The sequence below is a fragment of the Danio aesculapii genome, chromosome 14 (genome assembly GCF_903798145.1).
Source record: "Danio aesculapii chromosome 14, fDanAes4.1, whole genome shotgun sequence".
In the NCBI taxonomy this organism is placed as follows: Eukaryota; Metazoa; Chordata; class Actinopteri; order Cypriniformes; family Danionidae; genus Danio; species Danio aesculapii.
In genome coordinates, this window is record NC_079448.1 from 7401515 (window position 1) to 7420378 (window position 18864).

At 36.4% G+C, this 18864-nt stretch overlaps 1 protein-coding gene across 1 annotated transcript; it reads right to left on the bottom strand.

The window, feature by feature from the left end:
- Positions 1–1101: 1101 nt before the first annotated feature.
- On the bottom strand, positions 1102–14341 carry kazald2 (Kazal-type serine peptidase inhibitor domain 2). The gene is made up of 4 exons (XM_056472649.1): positions 13700–14341; positions 11031–11191; positions 7472–7619; positions 1102–1394 (listed from the first exon to the last, which is right to left on the bottom strand). Exons 1-4 carry the CDS (start codon positions 14178–14180, stop codon positions 1279–1281), a joined length of 906 nt encoding a protein of 301 aa, XP_056328624.1. The 5' UTR covers positions 14181–14341; the 3' UTR covers positions 1102–1278.
- Between the last annotated feature and the right edge of the window lie 4523 nt (positions 14342–18864).

Sequence of the window (18864 nt, forward strand, 5' to 3'; positions counted from 1 at the left end):
TTAATTGGCTGTATGTGTGTGAATGTGAGAATGTATGGGTGTTTCTCTGTACTGGGTTGCGGCTGGAAGGGCATCCGCTGCGTAAAACAAATGCTGGATAAGTTGGTGGTTCATTCCTCTGTGGCAACCCCAGATAAATAAAAGGACTAAGCTGAAAAGAAAATGAATGAATGAATAATAATGATGATAATAATAATAATAACAATTCGGCTCAACATAAAATAAGCATTATTATTATTATTTTATTATTATTATTATTATTATTATTATTATTATTATTATTATTATTATTATTATTATTATTATTATGATCATTATTATTATTATTAATAATAATAAACATTACGTTATTACTATGATTATTATTATTATTAGCCATAGTAGTATTATTATAATATTTGTCTTTATTGCTTTTATTGTTATTTATTATTATTATTATTATTATTATTATTATTATTATTATTATTATTATGTTTATTATTATAAAACACTGCTAATGTTTTATTCAATAGGGTTCGGGTGGGGGATTTGTGTGTGCCACGACAGCATCAATGAGTGTTTTTCTGGGAGCTTTTAGAGAGGTCTGCACTTTTATGAAGCGTTTATTTGTCTGTTGTCTAGCAACCTTGGGTCTTCCGAAAAATTCTGCGCTATAGTAAATAAAAAAATCAAATCATAATAATAATAATAATAATAGTAATAATAACAATTCTACTCAATATAAAATTTTTTCAGATTAATAAAGGGACTAAGCCAAAAAGAAAATGAATGAATGAATAATGATGATGATGATAATAATAACAATTCTGCTAAATATAAAATAAACATTATTATTATTATCATTATTATTATTAATAATAATAAACATTACATTTATTATTATTATCATTATTAGTTGTAGTAGTAGTATTATTGTTGTTATTATCTTTGCCATTATTAAGCTAATTATTGTTATTATTATTATTATTATTATTATTATTATTATTATTATTATTATTATTACATTATTATCGACAGCATCGATGAGTGTTTTTTTCGGGAGCGTTTAGAGAGGTTTGCCCTTTTATGTAACGTCACGAAAATATGCACAAAATCCAAAAGGAGGATTAAATCAAATATTTAATTAAGTTCAATTTGTAAGTACAATTTTCATGAGTGAATAGAAGTCATTTGAAATTATATACAACACTCACGCATTAAAGAGGGTAAAAATAGTTTAAGAGTACATAGTGAGCTCAATTTTCTGGTTAAATGCTATGTTTTTAGAATCTCTGTATGTTACAAATACATATGTCCGCTCGGCTGGCCTTCGTAATCTTCGTCGTCAATGTTCTCGTCTTCTCCTGATATTTTGTAAGCTCCTTTTTGCTGGAACTCCTTGTTGAGTTGAGAACCTGGAGAAAAAACGCATAGAGAAAAGTGTTTGTTAACAAGTATTTAACATGAAATAAGTGTGAAGCAATTAATAATCTTTGTTCAAATTAATTTCAGCAAGTAACTAGTTCAGAAAACTGAAAGATCCACATTTAGTGCCTGATAAATGTCCTGTATTTCATCAGTAACTGATCATAACAATAATAAAAAATAATGAGTTGCTATGAATAAAACTTTACAAAATGTTTTATATTTTTGATTAAACAACCCAACATTATTTAAAGCTTGTAAAGAACATTTTATAAAAGTCTACCCAATTTTTTTCCCTTAGACAGAAAGGTTTTATCAATTATGGAACAATTAATGCTAATAACAAACATGTTAAGAGTGTAAAAAACAGCATATGTTTGTATTTACATAGCAAGGAAAATACTTTTAGTTTTTGTCTTGTTTCTAGTCCAAATATCCAAAAATAATTGCATGAAGCATTTTCTAGACAAGTAAAAATATTGGGGTGTTTTCAGAAATATTAAGTCAAAATGAAGTGAGTTTTACCTTTGAAACAAACAAAATAATCTCGATTTGTTTTTTAAATCAAGTTTTGCTTACCCTATTGACAGACAGTTTAGCTTGTTTTAAGGAAAAACTCACGTGATTTTGACTCTATTTCTGAAAACAAAACAGTTTTTTAGTATTAATATAATAAATACTTTTTGATTTAATAATTTTTTAGATCGAGACAAGACAAAAGCTGCGTTTTTTTAAGTGCAGCATCCTTTAATATTTTGCACATGACTTCCTGTAAAACGTGTGCATTATATATTTAAATCGTAATTGTTTTTTCTTTAAACCTAAAAACCTATTTCTTAAATCTTCCATTGGGCTAATTAAATAATCTTGTTTTGTTAATTTAATGTTTTGTTAATTTAAAGTTTTTTTAATCAAGTTTATTTTGCTTACCCCATTGACAGACAGTTTAGATTGTTTTAAGGAAAAACTCACATAATTTTGACTCATTATTTCTGAAAACAAAACAGTTTTTTTAGTATTAATATAATAAATACTTTTTTATTTTTTAGATCAAAACAAGACAAAAACTTAATTTTCTGAAGTGTAGAATTCTCTAATATTTTGCACATGACTTCCTGTAAAACGTGTGCGTTATATATTTAAATCGTAATTGTTTTTTCTTTAAACCTAAAAACCTATTTCTTAAATCTTCCATTGGGGTTATTAAAATAATCTTGTTTTGTTAATTTAATGTTTTGTTAATTTAAAGTTTTTTTAATCAAGTTTATTTTGCCTACCCCATTGACAGACAGTTTAGATTGTTTTAAGGAAAAACTCACATAATTTTGACTCATTATTTCTGAAAACAAAACAGTTTTTTTAGTATTAATATAATAAATACTTTTTTTATTTTTTTAGATCAAAACAAAACAAAAACTTAATTTTTTTAAGTGTAGAATTCTCTAATATTTTGCACATGACTTCCTGTAAAACATGTGTGAATTATACATTAAAATCTTAATTATTTTTTCTTTAAACCCCAAAAAATCTAAACCTAAAAACCTATTTTATAAATCTGCCATTGGGGTAATTAAAATAATCTTGCTTTGTTTTTTTAATCAAGTTTATTTCTGAAAACAAAACAGTTTTTGTTATAAAATAATAAATACTTTTTTATTTTTTAGATCGAAACAAAACAATAATGTAATTTTGTAAAGTACAGCATTCTCTAATATTTTGCACATGACTTCCTGTAAAACATATGTGCATTTTACATTTAAATCTTAATTATTTTTTCCTTAAACCTAAAAAATTTGAAACCTAAAAACCTATTTTATAAATCTGCCATTGGGGTAATAATCTTGCTTTGTTTAATCAAGTTTATTTTGCTTACCCTATTGACAGACCATTAAGCTTGTTTTAAGGAAAAAAACTCACTTAATTTTGACTCATTATTTCTGAAAACAAATATTCTTTTAGTATTAAACTAACAAATACTTTTTTTATTTAAGATTTTAGAGATTTAAGAGTTTTTAGAGAGAAACAAGACAAAAACTGCATATTTTGAAGTGCATCATTCTCTAATATTTTGCATTTAATTTCCTGTAAAACATGCAAATATTATTTCTTAAATCTGCCATTAAGGTAATTAATATATCATGTTTTATTTAGACAGTTTAGCTTGTTTTAAGGGGAAAATCTCACTTAATTTTAACTTATTTCTGAAAACAAAAACTCAAAATAAGGAATACTTAGTGCAGCATTCTCTAATATTTTGCACATGACTTTCTGTAAAACATGTGCGTTATATATATAAAACATCCATCTTTTTTTAACCTATAGGAAAGGGTCTGTCCAGAGTCACCTTTCACTACCGCCTATATCCCAGAGTTCATAGCACTCGAGACGTTCCGGGAAATGAGGAATGGAGGGAGAGGGGGGGTATAGGCACTGCTGCTACAGATAAGGGTCTGTCTAAAGGAGCAGACCCCCAAGAGAAAGCGATAACAGCCAGACAGTCACAGCAAAGACCTGCCACATAATACACAAGCCCTTCCACCCCGTCTCCCTTTCCCCTCCAAATCTCCCCCCCATCTCAGGCCCTCTCGACCTCCTGTCAGCACCAGCCTTTACGCTCCTGCCGAAAAGGCCCTGGACTGGTGTACGGTTATCATCAGCTCTGGCGGCTTCTCGGAAGGCCAAGTTCACCTTTAGCGATGAGGAGATGATAAGCTTTGATAGGAGTATATGCCAATCGATCAGCTCCCACTGTTGGTGCGTCTTTTGTGACCAGGCCACAGACCGCAAAGAGAACACGAATAACCTAACAGACCCCACACTGGAGAGCCGGCGGATAGTTTTCCAGTGTTAAAAGTAGAAAAACGTTTGGATGGAAGGGAAATAAACATTTATTGTTTGCATCAAGTGAAACGACATGCTAAAAATACTGTTCACTGTAAGAAGAGGAGGAAATCAATTTAAGATAAAAGATGAGCACCTCTCAACTATACTCAACTTCACAATACATAAAAATGGGTTAGATTTATTAGGGATGGGTAAAATATTAATATTTGTTTTATTCTACAAAGGTGCACCGGCGGCGGCATGGTGGCTCAGAGGTTAGCACTGTCGCCTCACAGCAATAATGTCACTGGTTTAAGTCCCGGCTGCGTCAGTTGGCATTTCCGTGTGTAGTTTGCATGTTCTCCTCATGTTGGCGTGGGTTTCCTCCGGGTGCTCCGGTTTCCTTCATAGTCCAAAGACATGCGGTATAGGTGAATTGGATGAACTAATTGCCCGTAGTGTATGTTTGTGTGAATGTGTGAGTGTATGGGTGTTTCCTAGAACTGGGTTGCATCTGTAAGGGCATCAGCTGCATAAAATATATGCCTGAATTGTTGATGGTTCATTCTGCTGTGGTGACCCTTGATAAATAAGGCACTAAGCTGAAGGAAAATAAATGAATGAAGGTACACTGTCAAAAATAAAAGGTAAAAGGTACAAAAGGTACATTTGCATACTTAAAGAGTTATGTTAGTACCTGAAGCATCCAAATTGGTACCTTAAAGATATATATTATATATAAAGATATATATTAATACCTAGAGGGTACAAATTTGTTGCTGCTTGTTTAAACTACTTATTTAAAATGAGCTGAAACAACAGAATTCTTGAGATTTTTGGGGGGGACAACTTCACTGTATGTTCAATGCTTTTAAATGTGTTAAGTTAACTTAATGGATTTGTGTTAAGACAACATGAATGAATTGTGTGGAACTGTGAGGAATGTTTACTGTAAAAAATTCTGGGTTCCACACAATTCATTCATGTTCATTTGTTCATCATTCATGGTTATCAATTATTTATTTATTTATTTGTACTAATTTAAGTGGCTTGAACAAAAAACAATTAAATTAATCTTTTTAAGTTAACAATTAAGCACAATTTCTTTAGTCTTAAATGTACATATTAAAGTACAAAAATGTACGTTTTTAAAACTTCTGGCACCGTGACAGCTTTTGTACCTTTATTTCTGAAAGTGTACACTGAAAAAAAAACGATTTCTGCAATATGTTGCAAACAATTTATGTGTTGAATTTAAACAAATTGTTCAACTTAATTTGTTTGTTTTAATTCAACCTAAATAAATTGTTTACAAAAACTTAACTTAAAAACAGTTAGTAAATCCAAGGAATCATCTTTGAATATTTTTTTTTCAGTGTATGCCAATTAATTTATTTATTTTATTGGATTTTTATAAAAAAAAAATTTCAACATTTTAATTAAAAATATTGTCATTTAGAGCTTTTCTAAAGTCAAAATTGGTCAAAATAATCTGTGCTTTTATTTGATGTACTCGGAAATTAAATATTGATTTTATAATTTTCAGAACAAAAAAAAATTGGTATATATCTCTGAAAACACTCAAATTATTTAAAATGAGCTGAACATAAATAAAACATATTGTACCTCAATGCATTACAGATATCCTCACTGAATACAAACCTAACAGATCACTCAGATCATTAGGATCAAGTAAATTAGAAATTCCAAGAGTTCAGTCAAAGCAGGGTGAATCAGCCTTCAGCTACTTACTGCAATCAGCTTTCAGAAATGGATGGATGGATGGATGGATGGATGGATGGATGGGAAGAACAACTGACTGGAAGATAGATAGATAGATAGATAGATAGATAGATAGATAGATAGATAGATAGATAGATAGATAGATAGATAGATAGATAGATAGATAGATAGATAGATAGATAGATAGATAGATAGATAGATAGATAGATAGATAGATGGATGGATGGATGGATGGATGGATGGATGGATGGATGGATGGATGGATGGGAAGAACAACTGACTGGAAGATAGATAGATAGATAGATAGATAGATAGATAGATAGATAGATAGATAGATAGATAGATAGATAGATAGATAGATAGATAGATAGATAGATAGATAGATAGATAGATAGATAGATAGATAGATAGATAGATAGATAGATGGATGGATGGATGGATGGATGGATGGATGGATGGATGGATGGATGGATGGATGGATGGGAAGAACAACTGACTGGAAAATAGATAGATAGATAGATAGATAGATAGATAGATAGATAGATAGATAGATAGATAGATAGATAGATAGATAGATAGATAGATGGATGGATGGATGGATGGATGGATGGATGGATGGATGGATGGATGGATGGATGGATGGATGGATGGATGGATGGATGGGAAGAACAACTGACTGGAAGACAGATAGATAGATAGATAGATAGATAGATAGATAGATAGATAGATGGATGGATGGATGGATGGATGGATGGATGGATGGATGGATGGATGGATGGATGGATGGATGGATGGGAAGAACAACTGACTGGAAGACAGATAGATAGATAGATAGATAGATAGATAGATAGATAGATAGATAGATAGATAGATAGATAGATAGATAGATAGATAGATAGATAGATAGATAGATAGATAGATGGATGGATGGATGGATGGATGGATGGATGGATGGATGGATGGATGGATGGATGGATGGATGGATGGATGGATGGATGAATAAATGGGAAGAACAACTGACTGGAAGATAGATAGATAGATAGATAGATAGATAGATAGATAGATAGATAGATAGATAGATAGATAGATAGATAGATAGATAGATAGATAGATAGATAGATAGATAGATAGATAGATAGATGGATAGATGGATGGATGGATGGATGGATGGATGGATGGATGGATGGATGAAAAGAACAACTGACTGGAAGAAGAACAAATAGACACAAATAGAATTTGTGTTTTATTTCTCCCATATCTTTTTAGGAGAAACATCTTAGACAGCCTCGGTAAGTGTCCTTAACTATGTCCCATCAAAACCTCTAAACAATAATATTTTCTCTTGGGCATAAGTGTGAAAGACATAAACGGTGGGATATGTGTGTGTGAGTGTGTGGAAGCAGTACCAACAATGGTGTTTTTTCAGCTTGTTCACCCCTGACCTTGTTTGGTAATGGCTGTGTCTGTCTGTGTGTTTGAATGAGTGTGCTCTCAAGCATACCTCCATGTGTAACCTGTAATCTGGCGGAGGCAGACACCTCACCGAAGGCGTTCCTGGCGGTGCATGTGTACACACCTGCATCATTGGGCCCGACTCCTTGAATCTGGAGCCAGCCGGTCATTTCAAAACGCCGCGGACCTCCACGGGCCTGTAATTACACAAGCACACAACACACAACCGTTTGTCAGAGAATGCGACTAATGCATGTAGGTGTGCGAGTAGGCATTTATCTGTGAACACTCTTAAAAACAAACTTGTGTATAGACCATTTTGAGGGATGTAAACAAAAACAATGGTTTTTCCTGTTTTACGTTTTTAATTTCTATAGCTGCAGAGAATCCAAAAAGAGCCACAGATAGATAGATAAGGTTATGATAGCTGTTTTGACATTAAGTTATGATTGAATTGCCTCTTGTTACAGTTATGAAGTAGTTTGATAACAAGCAGAAAATGTTCATGGGCTTATGACATGACCACATTGAAATGGTCTATTGGTTTTCTGTGTTGAGATCGTTCCATGAAAAACTTTGAACATCTGTGAAACATTTTGACCACATGACAGTTCTGTTTAGTGGGAAACTGGAAAAAATGGGACCTTGATCTTTGCTTTGTCGCCTTTTGATGTTGAAAATTCAACTCAACAGTTGAACAAAGTGACTTTTATTGACATTTAGGTAGTTTGAAATAATATAATACATAATAAATAATATGTGTAGAGAAATAAGTCTGTAAAATAACAGAAAATGTACTGACAGTTTATTACAAGGTGTTTGTAGCGCAATATAAAACAGCAACCCTGACAATATATCACTTTAAACTATTAAAATGTGAATAAAAGTCACTTTTTCCAAACTTTTAAATGTTAAAAGTTGTTGGGAGAAATATAAAGGTCCCATAATGCAATTCAAAAGCATAAATAAACTGGAAAAAATAAAAAATAAAAAATAAAAGCATGAACCACAAAACATGAAAAACTACTAATTTACGGATAGATTTTTACAATGTAAAATTAACTAATCGCTTTAAAATAAACGAGTTTACTCACTTTTTTAAGTATAGTCAGATTTTTTAAGCACATAGAACAACCAGTTTTAGTTGCTCGAAGAACGTTTAAGTGAATTTTAAGTAAAGACTACTTATAAGAACCATTTGTTTATAGTGTAAAGAATTTTTCACATTTAAGGCTGATTTATGCTTCTGCGTCAAGCCCACGTATATGCTCCGGCGCAGCCTGCGCGTAGATGCATAGCCCTCACCGAGGCCGTTGCTGATGCGCACCTCTCAAAAAATGTAACTACACATCGCAATGACGCGTAGTGCAAGCTCTTTGATTGGTTGGCTTGGTAGCTGTGATGAGTGTGGGCGGGACAGAGAGCCGCGGAAACTCATTGGAGCGAGTGTTTACAACTGTCGCGTCCCGTGAAGGAGGTCCAGATGGAAACTTTTGTTTTGTGTTTACCTTATGACTAAAGTCGTTGCACGTCTCCTGTTTCCCGCCTCAAAATGAGTTAGTTTGAGCTACTTCTACATTAAGGTAGCGTTCAGAAAAAACTAAAATTCCACAAAGAAACTCAACACAGAGGAACATAAAAACCTCACTGCCAGCTAGCGTTTCGGAAGTGTTATTGCAGAGCAACACAAACAGCGTGCAGAAGTATAAATGCACAATAACACGCAAGGCATGCGACATGGGTCACGCTGATTACTCAACGCAGAAGTATAAACCAGGTTTAAAGAACCAGTGCCGGCCCATCTTACAGGCAATATAGGCGGTCGCCTAGGGCCCCGCATTTCTTGGAGGGCCCCACAAATGTTGCTCTTGTATATTTACTGTCAACGTAAGTGCGAGAACGAGCTTGTAAGGATAATAATGCGCAATGCACAACCCCCATTAAACGTGATAAAATTCACAACGACGGTGAGAAAAAAAAACTCCACATTTCATTAAAAGAATAGCTCTCTATAACAAGATACGATAATAAATACACAACAACAGTATGAATAAAAGAAGAAAATATTAGAAACATACCCAGCAGCACCAAACTCTATTTTGCAAAACACCACCCGCGATAGTTGGGTGAACTAGAATGACGTAATGTATTTGTACACAGATTCAACATGTCTTCTAACTGCTCACGTTAGATATAAACCCAAAAAAGTGTCTTAAAGTCTTAAGTAATATAACGTCATAAGTGTCGTTGATATTTTTAATCGATCTTAATAAAATTTTAATTTGAAATGAAATGGCATACAAACTGCATCCTTCCAGAGCCGAAAAAAGGAAGGAAAGCAAGCTCAAAGTAAAGGTATGTTCTGCCATGCATAATACCTTATTTAGTAGTACTTTGCAATACTTGCAAACTTATTTGTTTACATCTGAGTAAATATTTTTACATATGTATTAAAGCTTAATATGTGACAGTTAATAAAAAATGTATACACTTACATATTAAAATTGTATTTTTTTTTGTGCTTTCTTCTCACTGTTTTTACACCAGTGGGCCCAATTTTTTTTTATCTCACCTAGGGCTCCTCAACCTTATGGGCCAGCACTGTAAAGAACCTTTGTGGAATGGAGAAGTTTTAGGTATGTTAAAAGTTCTTAATGGAAAATGAAAGGAACACTCCACTTTTTGTGGAAATAGGCTCCACTAGCATTAAATAGATCCATTTAGCAGATCTCCAGGTCTGGTGGAAGCAATTTAAGCTTAGCTTAGCATAAATCATTAAATCAGATTAGACCATTAGCATCTCGCTCAAAAATTTCTAAAGACATTATTTAAAGTTTGACTATTCTGTAGTTACATCATGTACTAAGACCAACGAAAACAAAAAAGTTCTCCAAGTCAACTTTAAAGTCAGGTAAAATGTTTCCGCCAGACCTGGAGAAGAGCTGAATGCATTCAAAAATGATAAAACTCAACTGTTTAACCCTAGGGGACTTGTAAAATGAGCTCATTTCCCCAAAAAAGTCCACTTTTTATGGAAATAGGCTCCGGGTCTGGTGGGAGCACTTTTAGCTTAGCTTAGCATAAATCATTGAATCGGATTAGACCATTAGCATCTCACTCAAAAAATTTAAAATGAGCAAATTTCCTAAAAAAAAAGTGTTCCTTTTATGTCAATATAGAATGATCATTTTTAAGAGCGCAATGCTTTGCGACTCGAATTTTAGAGCATTTTATGTTTAAGAATGCATAGTTTATCAGTTTAAATAGATTAGGGGTGCTCAGACTCGATCCTGGAGGGCTCAATGTCCTGCCGATTTTAGCTTCAACCACAATTAAACACAACTTAAACAGCTAATCAAGCTCTATCTAGGTATACTAGTAACTACCAGGCAGGTGTGTTGAGGCAAGTTGGATAAACTATGCAGGACATCGGCCCTCCAGGACAGAGTTCGGGCACCCCGTGATATAGATGCACAGTGTGATCTAAAAATGCCAAACAATACAGATTGTGACTATAATCACGTTCAAACTATTTGATTGATGGTTGACTGTGTGTTTAATGGGATATTGCTATAAAAATGCTTTAAAATGATATAGCTTGCGCATACCTGTACAGCAGTGCTTGAATCATCAGCAGGAAAAGAAATAAGATTTCCTTCTTTACTCCACTGAATGGAGGCCAAAGGATACGACGAGACCTCGCAGGAAAACATGACATCGCTTCCTTTGGTTGTGATGATATCACGGGGAGCATATGTAATAACTGGTTCTGTAAAAAAAGCAGAACAGAAGAAACATTGAGCATGAAAGCTAATGCTAAGCTAATGTTTTGTTTCTCCCCTGCTTCTGTATTTGCTCTGCCATTTGGTTGTGTTTGTTTAGCTTGGTTAATTATTTCAAGGTGTGAGAATGGACACTCACGGGCTGCTGATCTTAAACATGACAGTAAGCTCAATACAAACCTAATGGCAGACTTTTTTATTCCCACAGCTGAACAAATGGGTTTTCATTTGGCTTTTTCCATAATAAAACATTTAATTGAGATGAATATGATGCCGCTCAGTCTCCATCAATGACAATGGTTCCTCTTGAGGAGACATTTACATCTTAATATACATTTACATTTACATTAGCCCATGCATTCATACCGAAATGATGCGACCGTTTACTGTAGCTGCGGTGGCTGAGCAAACAAAACAACTACTACAGTAGGTATGAATATCAAATGCAAATAGAAAAACTAATCCAATGCAATTGCAAACACTTTTAATAGCAGCAATTTCTGTCAAGACACGTCCTGGTCAAAAACAAACTAAATAATTGTATTTTAAATAATCAAAATCTAAAGTTTTTACAACAATGTTTATTTAAGGAATGCTATTCTCATTTGTATGAAGGAAAAAATCACATTTATTTACTTGAATGTAAATATATTTTAAGTTTTATTTGAAGTAGTTTAAAGTAATATCCGAAAATAATCATATTTTTTGCTAAACGAAAACTAAACCACCCCACCAAGTTGTTCCTTTATTCATTACCATCCTCTTACTTACTCCCAGGGCTGTTTTTATATCGAAGTTGATATTTAGCCGCACCATGTTGGTGTTTCGTAACATCTCATTTTTTCGTTGTTAGCCCAACGCTCAACCCCCATACCATCCTCTAATTAATCTATTTAATCTATCTAATTAATGTATTTAATATCTGATATATAATAATTTACTGTTTATCATGCTATTTAATTTATCACTTCCTTGTTTAATAGTTTCAATAATTAAATTTAAATATAGTTATTGACCAAGTCTAAGTACAGTGATTCATATGTCATGCATACATAAACTAATAGTAGTCAGCATTCGAAGTGGATTCAAAACCTTTTCTCAAAGTTGTCCTAAATCTATTTAACTACACCAAGTGAAATAACTCAACATAACATTCAAAAATGAGTGCGGCCTTATGTTTTTAGTTGAATCAAGTTAACAAGTTAAGTAATCTCAATTTACAGTGCTCAGCATATATAAGTACACCCCTCAAAAATCTATCTTTTAAATTCACTTTTTTAATAGGAAGCTATACAATATTATATTTGTGCATTAGATTAGTCAGTGCTGAAGCCAAATCTGGAGCTTATCTAACAAAATAACTTAGGATAACGGTCCAAAAACTAATACACCCAAATTTATGATATAGAAAAATGTTAAATCCAATTTTTAAAAAGAGGGAAAGATCAAGAGAAGCAAAAAAAAAGAAAAAATTTAGTTAAAATTTTGTAGGTTGTCATTATTTTTATCTTTCAATTTCTAAACATATTCGGTGACTAAATATTATTTTAATAAATATATCTGTTTAATAAATCTGTTTTGTTAAAATGCAAAAACATTGCCTATATTCACTGAGAAATGGATAAAAATATTAGTTTTCAAAATGGGGTGTACTCAATTACGCTGAGCATAAGAATGTCAAGCAAACTGAGTAAAAAGTTAAAGCTATTCTTTGCATAACTTGAAAAAAACGTAGCTGAAACCTGATTAACTTTTTAAATAAGTTAAAGTAACAAAAAAATTTGTAGTCATGACTTTTTGTCATAGCAATTTGTACAGTGTAGGGGGCCCTCCTAAATTATTAGCCCCACTGTATATTTTTCCCCAATTTATATTTAACAGAAAGAAGATTTTTTTCAACACATTTTTAAACATAATAGTTTTAATAACTCATTTCTAATAACTGATTTGTTTTATCTTTGCCATGATGTTAGTAAATAATTCAATTCAATTCACCTTTATTTGTATAGCGCTTATACAATGTAGATTGTGTCAAAGCAGCTTCACATAAAAGGTCATAGTAAATTGGAACAGTGTAGTTCTGTTTGTAGTGTTTAAGTTCAGTTCAGTTCAGTGCAGCTCTATAGATCCCAAACCATGCAAGCCAGTGGCGACTATCTATTTGACTAGATATTTTTCAAGATACTAGTATTCAGTTTTAAGTGACATTTAAAGGCTTAACTAGGTTCATTAGGCAAGTTAGGGTAACAGGGCAAGTCATTGTATAATGAAACATATTGCATAAGTAGGCTAATAATATTGACCTTAAAATGGTTTAAAAAATTTAAACTGCTTTCATTCTCGCCGCAATAAGATAAATAAGACTTTCTCCAGAAGAAAAAATATGATCAGACATACTGTGAAAGATTTCTTGCTCTGTTAAACATCATTTAGGAAATATTTGAAAAAGAAAGGGCTAATAATTTTGACTTCAACTGCATGTATGATTTACTTACTTGTTTTGCAGGGTCCATGGTGCACCATTGTCAGCATCGGCCGCTTGCTTTGCTTATGCTGAGCCGCCTGTAACTGACATATATTCTTATATGTCTTTCCATCAGAACCGCAGAGAGCTTCCTGCTTGCCGCACACACAGACAGCTCTGGGTTGACCTGCATGGTTTCTGCGTGGAGCTCTGCAGCGCAGACCTTCAGCACAGCGGCCGTAGAATGACAACCCAGACTGGGGCTCCGGGTCACACAACTGCCCCTCATCATTCCCACATTCCCAGCAACACCCGCACTGATCACGAACCAATCCGGCTGGACAGCCCTGCAGCTGCCTGACATCCGGACAACGTTCGGGGTGGCACTTTTTAGGGCATCTCTCGCCAGTCCGAATGCTCTTCTGCCAGTCAAAACGACTGAGGGGCTCCAAATGGAAGGACTCGGATATGGAAACAAGCATCAGTACAAGTAAACCTGGTAAATAATGCATTGTTTTGAAGATAATTTTAAAAAAAGCAGTCAAAAATATCCTTGTCTCAGAGTGTTGCAATGTTGAAGACCAGCAAATGCACTCTTAAGTGGTCATTACCAGTCATTAGGCCTGAAAATGCCAAAATGTGGGATTCCTATGAGTGTGTGTGCAGTCCTCTGAGTATCCTGATGGACTGACCTGAGTTCTTGGGTCACAAAAGTGAAGCAGGCTGAATGAGCATGGGAAAGAAAACACAGAGGCAGCTCTAACTTTGGTGACCCCTCTTAAACTGCAGGGTGCCTCCCCCCATTTGCCCAACAAAAGTGTAAAAAAAGGTGTGAGCTGGGACAGTCAGCGACCAATCACTGTGTTTGGGTTCTGAGATGGGGTGGGGGCTGAAAATACAGGTTTTTCAGTCAGCAGAAAGGCTCATAATTGAACCCTAACAAACAACCCAGTCTCGGGTAGTTTATCATTTAGCTAGAGTAGACATTCTCAGATTCGCAAAGAAGTATTTTCACAATGATTCCTTGATGTCTTCATAATGTGTTTGTGTGAGTGTGTGTGTGTGTGCAGGTTGGTGTGATTTATAGGAACATGAAGTCATATAATGAAATAAGTATGACTTAGCTGCACTCCTTCCTTTAAACTGCTTGTCATTAATTCTTTTTCCTTCAGCTAAGTATCTTACTTATCATGGGTCACCACAGCGGAATGAACCAATAACTATTCTAGCATATGCATCTGCAACTCAGAAATGGGAAACATCCTACACTCTCATTCAAACACACACTCATACACTACGGACAATTTAGCTTATTCAATTCACCTATAGCGCATGTCTTTGGACTGTAGGGGAAACCGGAGCACCTGGAGCAAACCCACGCTAACACTGGGAGAACATGCAAACTCCACACAGAAATGCCATTCTTGCTGCGAGGTGATGGTGCTAACCACTGAGCCACCGTGCCACCCATACTTGTAATTAAAAATGCTTAAAAATCATACTTAACTGGATGTCTTGAAATAAAAATGTTCCCACATGTTTCCTGTTAGGGTTGCGATTAGGTCTAGAGTATTGTAATAAGTGGGTTTTTACAGTGTAAAATAAATTACACCTATGTAGAGTCCTTATAAACTACTAATACAAACATGTTTGTGCATCATGGATGTTGAAGGATCTTGAAAGAACCAGGCTGAGAAAATAAAAAACAACACCAACAACAGGCAACAGGTACCATGAACTTTCTGTATTGTTATGTAACACTTTAAAATACGGTGCTGGTGTTTTATATGGCACTCATCTGCCCACTTAACCTATACTTGCATCATAATTCCTCAGAAATAAAGGTACAAAAGCTCTAAAATTCACATAAAAGGCTTGAGAGTGGGCATCTGCTGTGTAAAACATATGCTGGAATAGTTGGCAGTTTATTCTGCTGTGGCGACCCCTGATAAATAAGGCTCTAAGCCAATGGTCTCAAATTCAATTTGATTAGTTGTATCGGTGTTGTATATGTTTTTGATTAGGGTTGGAGCAAAACTGTGCAGAGCTGTGGCCCTCCAGGAATCGAGTTTGAGACCTATGCAGTAAGCTGGAGAACAATGAATGTTTGTGAGTGTAAAACAAAATTGTCTTAATCACAGAAAATGATTTCATAACTAAATGGTAATGCTAAACAGTACTTTTTTGTTAGCTGGGACCTCCTAAATGCTAATCTTAAAAACCCTGTTTAAGAAATGTCTCTGTTTAAGAGAAAATTGCATATACTCTATCAAACGTTGTAAATTAATCACGTTTATTTTTACATAAGGAAATAGGAACACATAAGTGCCATTTACAGAGATGTTAAAGGGTAACACTTTATTTTGATGGTCCATTTGAGTATTAGTAGACTGTCTGCTTAATATATGTTGATACTACTCCTTCAACAGACATTTAACTGACTATAAGAAACTTTGCAAGTACATGTCAACTTACCCTATGTTACGGAAGCAGACGGACAAACAAGGGGAGTGAGTATAAACAATGTTTATTCCAACAGTTGAGTATAAATGAATAGTGATGGAGAGATGAACGGAGTTTAGTGGAACTGATGATCCTCTGCGGAAGGTGGGATGACAAACACTGAAGGATGACCGAATGCACACACCAGAGGACTTGCGGGGAAGACAGACTGACGAGACACACAACGCTGACAGGACACCGGGAACACTGGACAGACTAGAAGGAAACAGAGTAAAGTTAAGTATAATTGCTGAGATCGTAGGGGAGTGAAACCTAGGAAGTGGTTCACTCAGAGTCCGCTTCGTAGGAACGAGACCGGACAATGAGTGAAGTGAGGTGTGTGCTTATATAGTGAATGGGAGTGATTGGGTGCAGCTGTGCGTGGTTAATACTCAGGTGAAGGTGCTCGGTGCGTGATGTTGGTGGAAGAGCCTGGCCAATCCGTGACATTACCCCCCTCCCCAGGGCCCGCTCCTGAGGGCCTGAACCTCCGACGTCGTGGTGGTCTACCTCGTCCTCGAGGTGCTGGAAATTCTGGGTGATTGGAGTGGAACTCTTCCATAAGTGCGGGATCTAGTATATCGGATCTGGAGACCCATGACCTCTCTTCTGGACCGTATCCTTCCCAGTCGACGAGGTATTCAAGCTGACCACCACGACGCCGGGACCGTAGGATGTCCTTGACTTGGTAGATGGCCCCTTCTTCTAACATCAGGGGGGGAGGAGGTTCCTCTTCATGGCCAGGCTCTGTGGAGGGAATCAGAGGATCGTGAAAGGGTTTTAGAAGGGACACGTGGAATGTGGGGTGGATTCTGTACTGTGGTGGTAACTGTAATTTGTATGTGACGGGGTTGACCTGTTCCAGAATGGTGAAGGGACCAACAAATCTGGGACTTAATTTTCGGGAGGGCAGTCGCAACCGGATATCTCTGGTGGAGAGCCAGACCTTTTGTCCTGGAGTATAGATGGGGCCTGGAATCCTCCTCTTATCAGATACCTCCTTTGTTCTGCGTACTGCCCTCTGGAGATGGTGATGAGCATCGTCCCAGACTCTCTCGCTCTCCCGGAACCAGTAATCCACTGCGGGGACATCAGATGGTGCGCCATCCCAGGGGAAGAGTGGAGGTTGGAACCCTAGGATGCACTGGAATGGCGTGAGTCCGGTGGTAGGTTGCCGCAGGGAATTCTGGGCGTATTCCGCCCAGCCCAGAAACTGGCTCCAGGAGTTTTGGTGACCGTGACAGAAGGTCCGGAGGAACCGCCCCACTTCCTGAATTTTCCTCTCTGTCTGGCCGTTGGTTTGGGGGTGATAGCCAGACGAGAGGCTTACGGTCACACCTAGGAGTCTGAAGAATGCTCTCCATAGTCTGGAGATGAATTGGGGTCCTCGATCCGAGACTATATCTTCTGGTAACCCAAAATTTCGAAAGACGTGGTTGAACAGGTTTTCGGCGGTCTCTAGGGCTGTGGGTATACCTTTCAAAGGAATCAAACGACAGAATTTAGAGAATCGATCTATGATGACTAGAATGCAGGTGTTACCTTCAGACAATGGGAGGTCTGTCATGAAGTCAACTCCTAGGTGTGACCAGGGGCGGTTTGGGATGGGCAAGGGATGGAGTTTACCAGCAGGTAGATGGCGAGGACTCTTCGACATAGCGCATTCTCTGCAGCCTTGGACATATCTTCTCACATCCCTCGCCATGTTCGGCCACCAAAAGCGTTGGGATAGCAGCGAGAGGGTGTTGTTGGCCCCAGGATGTCCTGTGCCCAGAGATGTATGGCTGGAATGAATGAGATCTACCCGTTGGTTTTCAGGGATGAAGCGTCGATTGGGGGGACAGCCCGGCGGAGTTCTGGATTCTGGAGTGGCGATTACTGTAGGAGCGGACCATTGGATGGGACAGATAGTGATCTGATCGGGAAGGATCTTGGCCGGTGTCTCAATAATTTCATGCTGGTCGTGAATTCTGGAAAGTGCGTCTGCTCGGATATTCTTTGAACCTGGTCGATATGAGATAGAGAACTGAAATCTGGAGAAGAACAATGACCAACGGGCCTGACGAGGACAGAGTCTTTTAGCATCTTTTAGGTATTGGAGATTTTTATGATCTGTGATCACCTGGAACGAATGTTTGGCCCCTTCCAACCAGTGTCGCCACTCCTCCAGGGCGAGCTTGATGGCCAGAAGTTCTCGATTTCCGATGTCATAGTTCCTTTCCGCCGGGCTGAGCTTCCGGGAGAAATAGGCACATGGATGGAGTAATGAAGGAGTACCGTGGTACTGGGACAGGATGGCTCCCACTCCGGTGGTCGATGCATCCACTTCGACCACAAACGGCAAGTCAGGATCAGGATGAGTCAGCAGTGGGGCTTGAGTGAAGGATTCTTTTAGGTTTTGGAAGGCTGCGGCGGCTTCGGGAGGCCAGGGTAGTGCTTTGGGTTTATTTTTCAACAGGTTGGTGAGCGGAGCGGTGATGAGACTGTAATTCTGGATGAAACGTCGGTAGAAATTAGCAAATCCTAGGAAACGTTGGAGTTCCTTTATGGTTTTTGGTTCGGGCCAGGAGATGACGGAAGTGACCTTCCCCTCGTCCATACGAACCCCTCTTTGATCGATGATGTACCCCAAGAACTGAACAGATGGTGAATGGAAGGAGCATTTTTCAGCCTTGAGGTACAGGCGGTGTTTCC

Excerpts from the sequence above, each read along its gene's own strand:
- kazald2 (XM_056472649.1), bottom strand. The coding sequence starts at position 14,180 with ATGCATTATTTACCAGGTTTACTTGTACTGATGCTTGTTTCCATATCC. Across the intron at positions 11,192-13,699 it reads CCATGGACCCTGCAAAACAA|AACCAGTTATTACATATGCT; the intron begins GTAAGTAAATCA and ends CTTTTTTTACAG. Across the intron at positions 1,395-7,471 it reads ATTACAGGTTACACATGGAG|GTTCTCAACTCAACAAGGAG; the intron begins GTATGCTTGAGA and ends TTTTTTCTCCAG.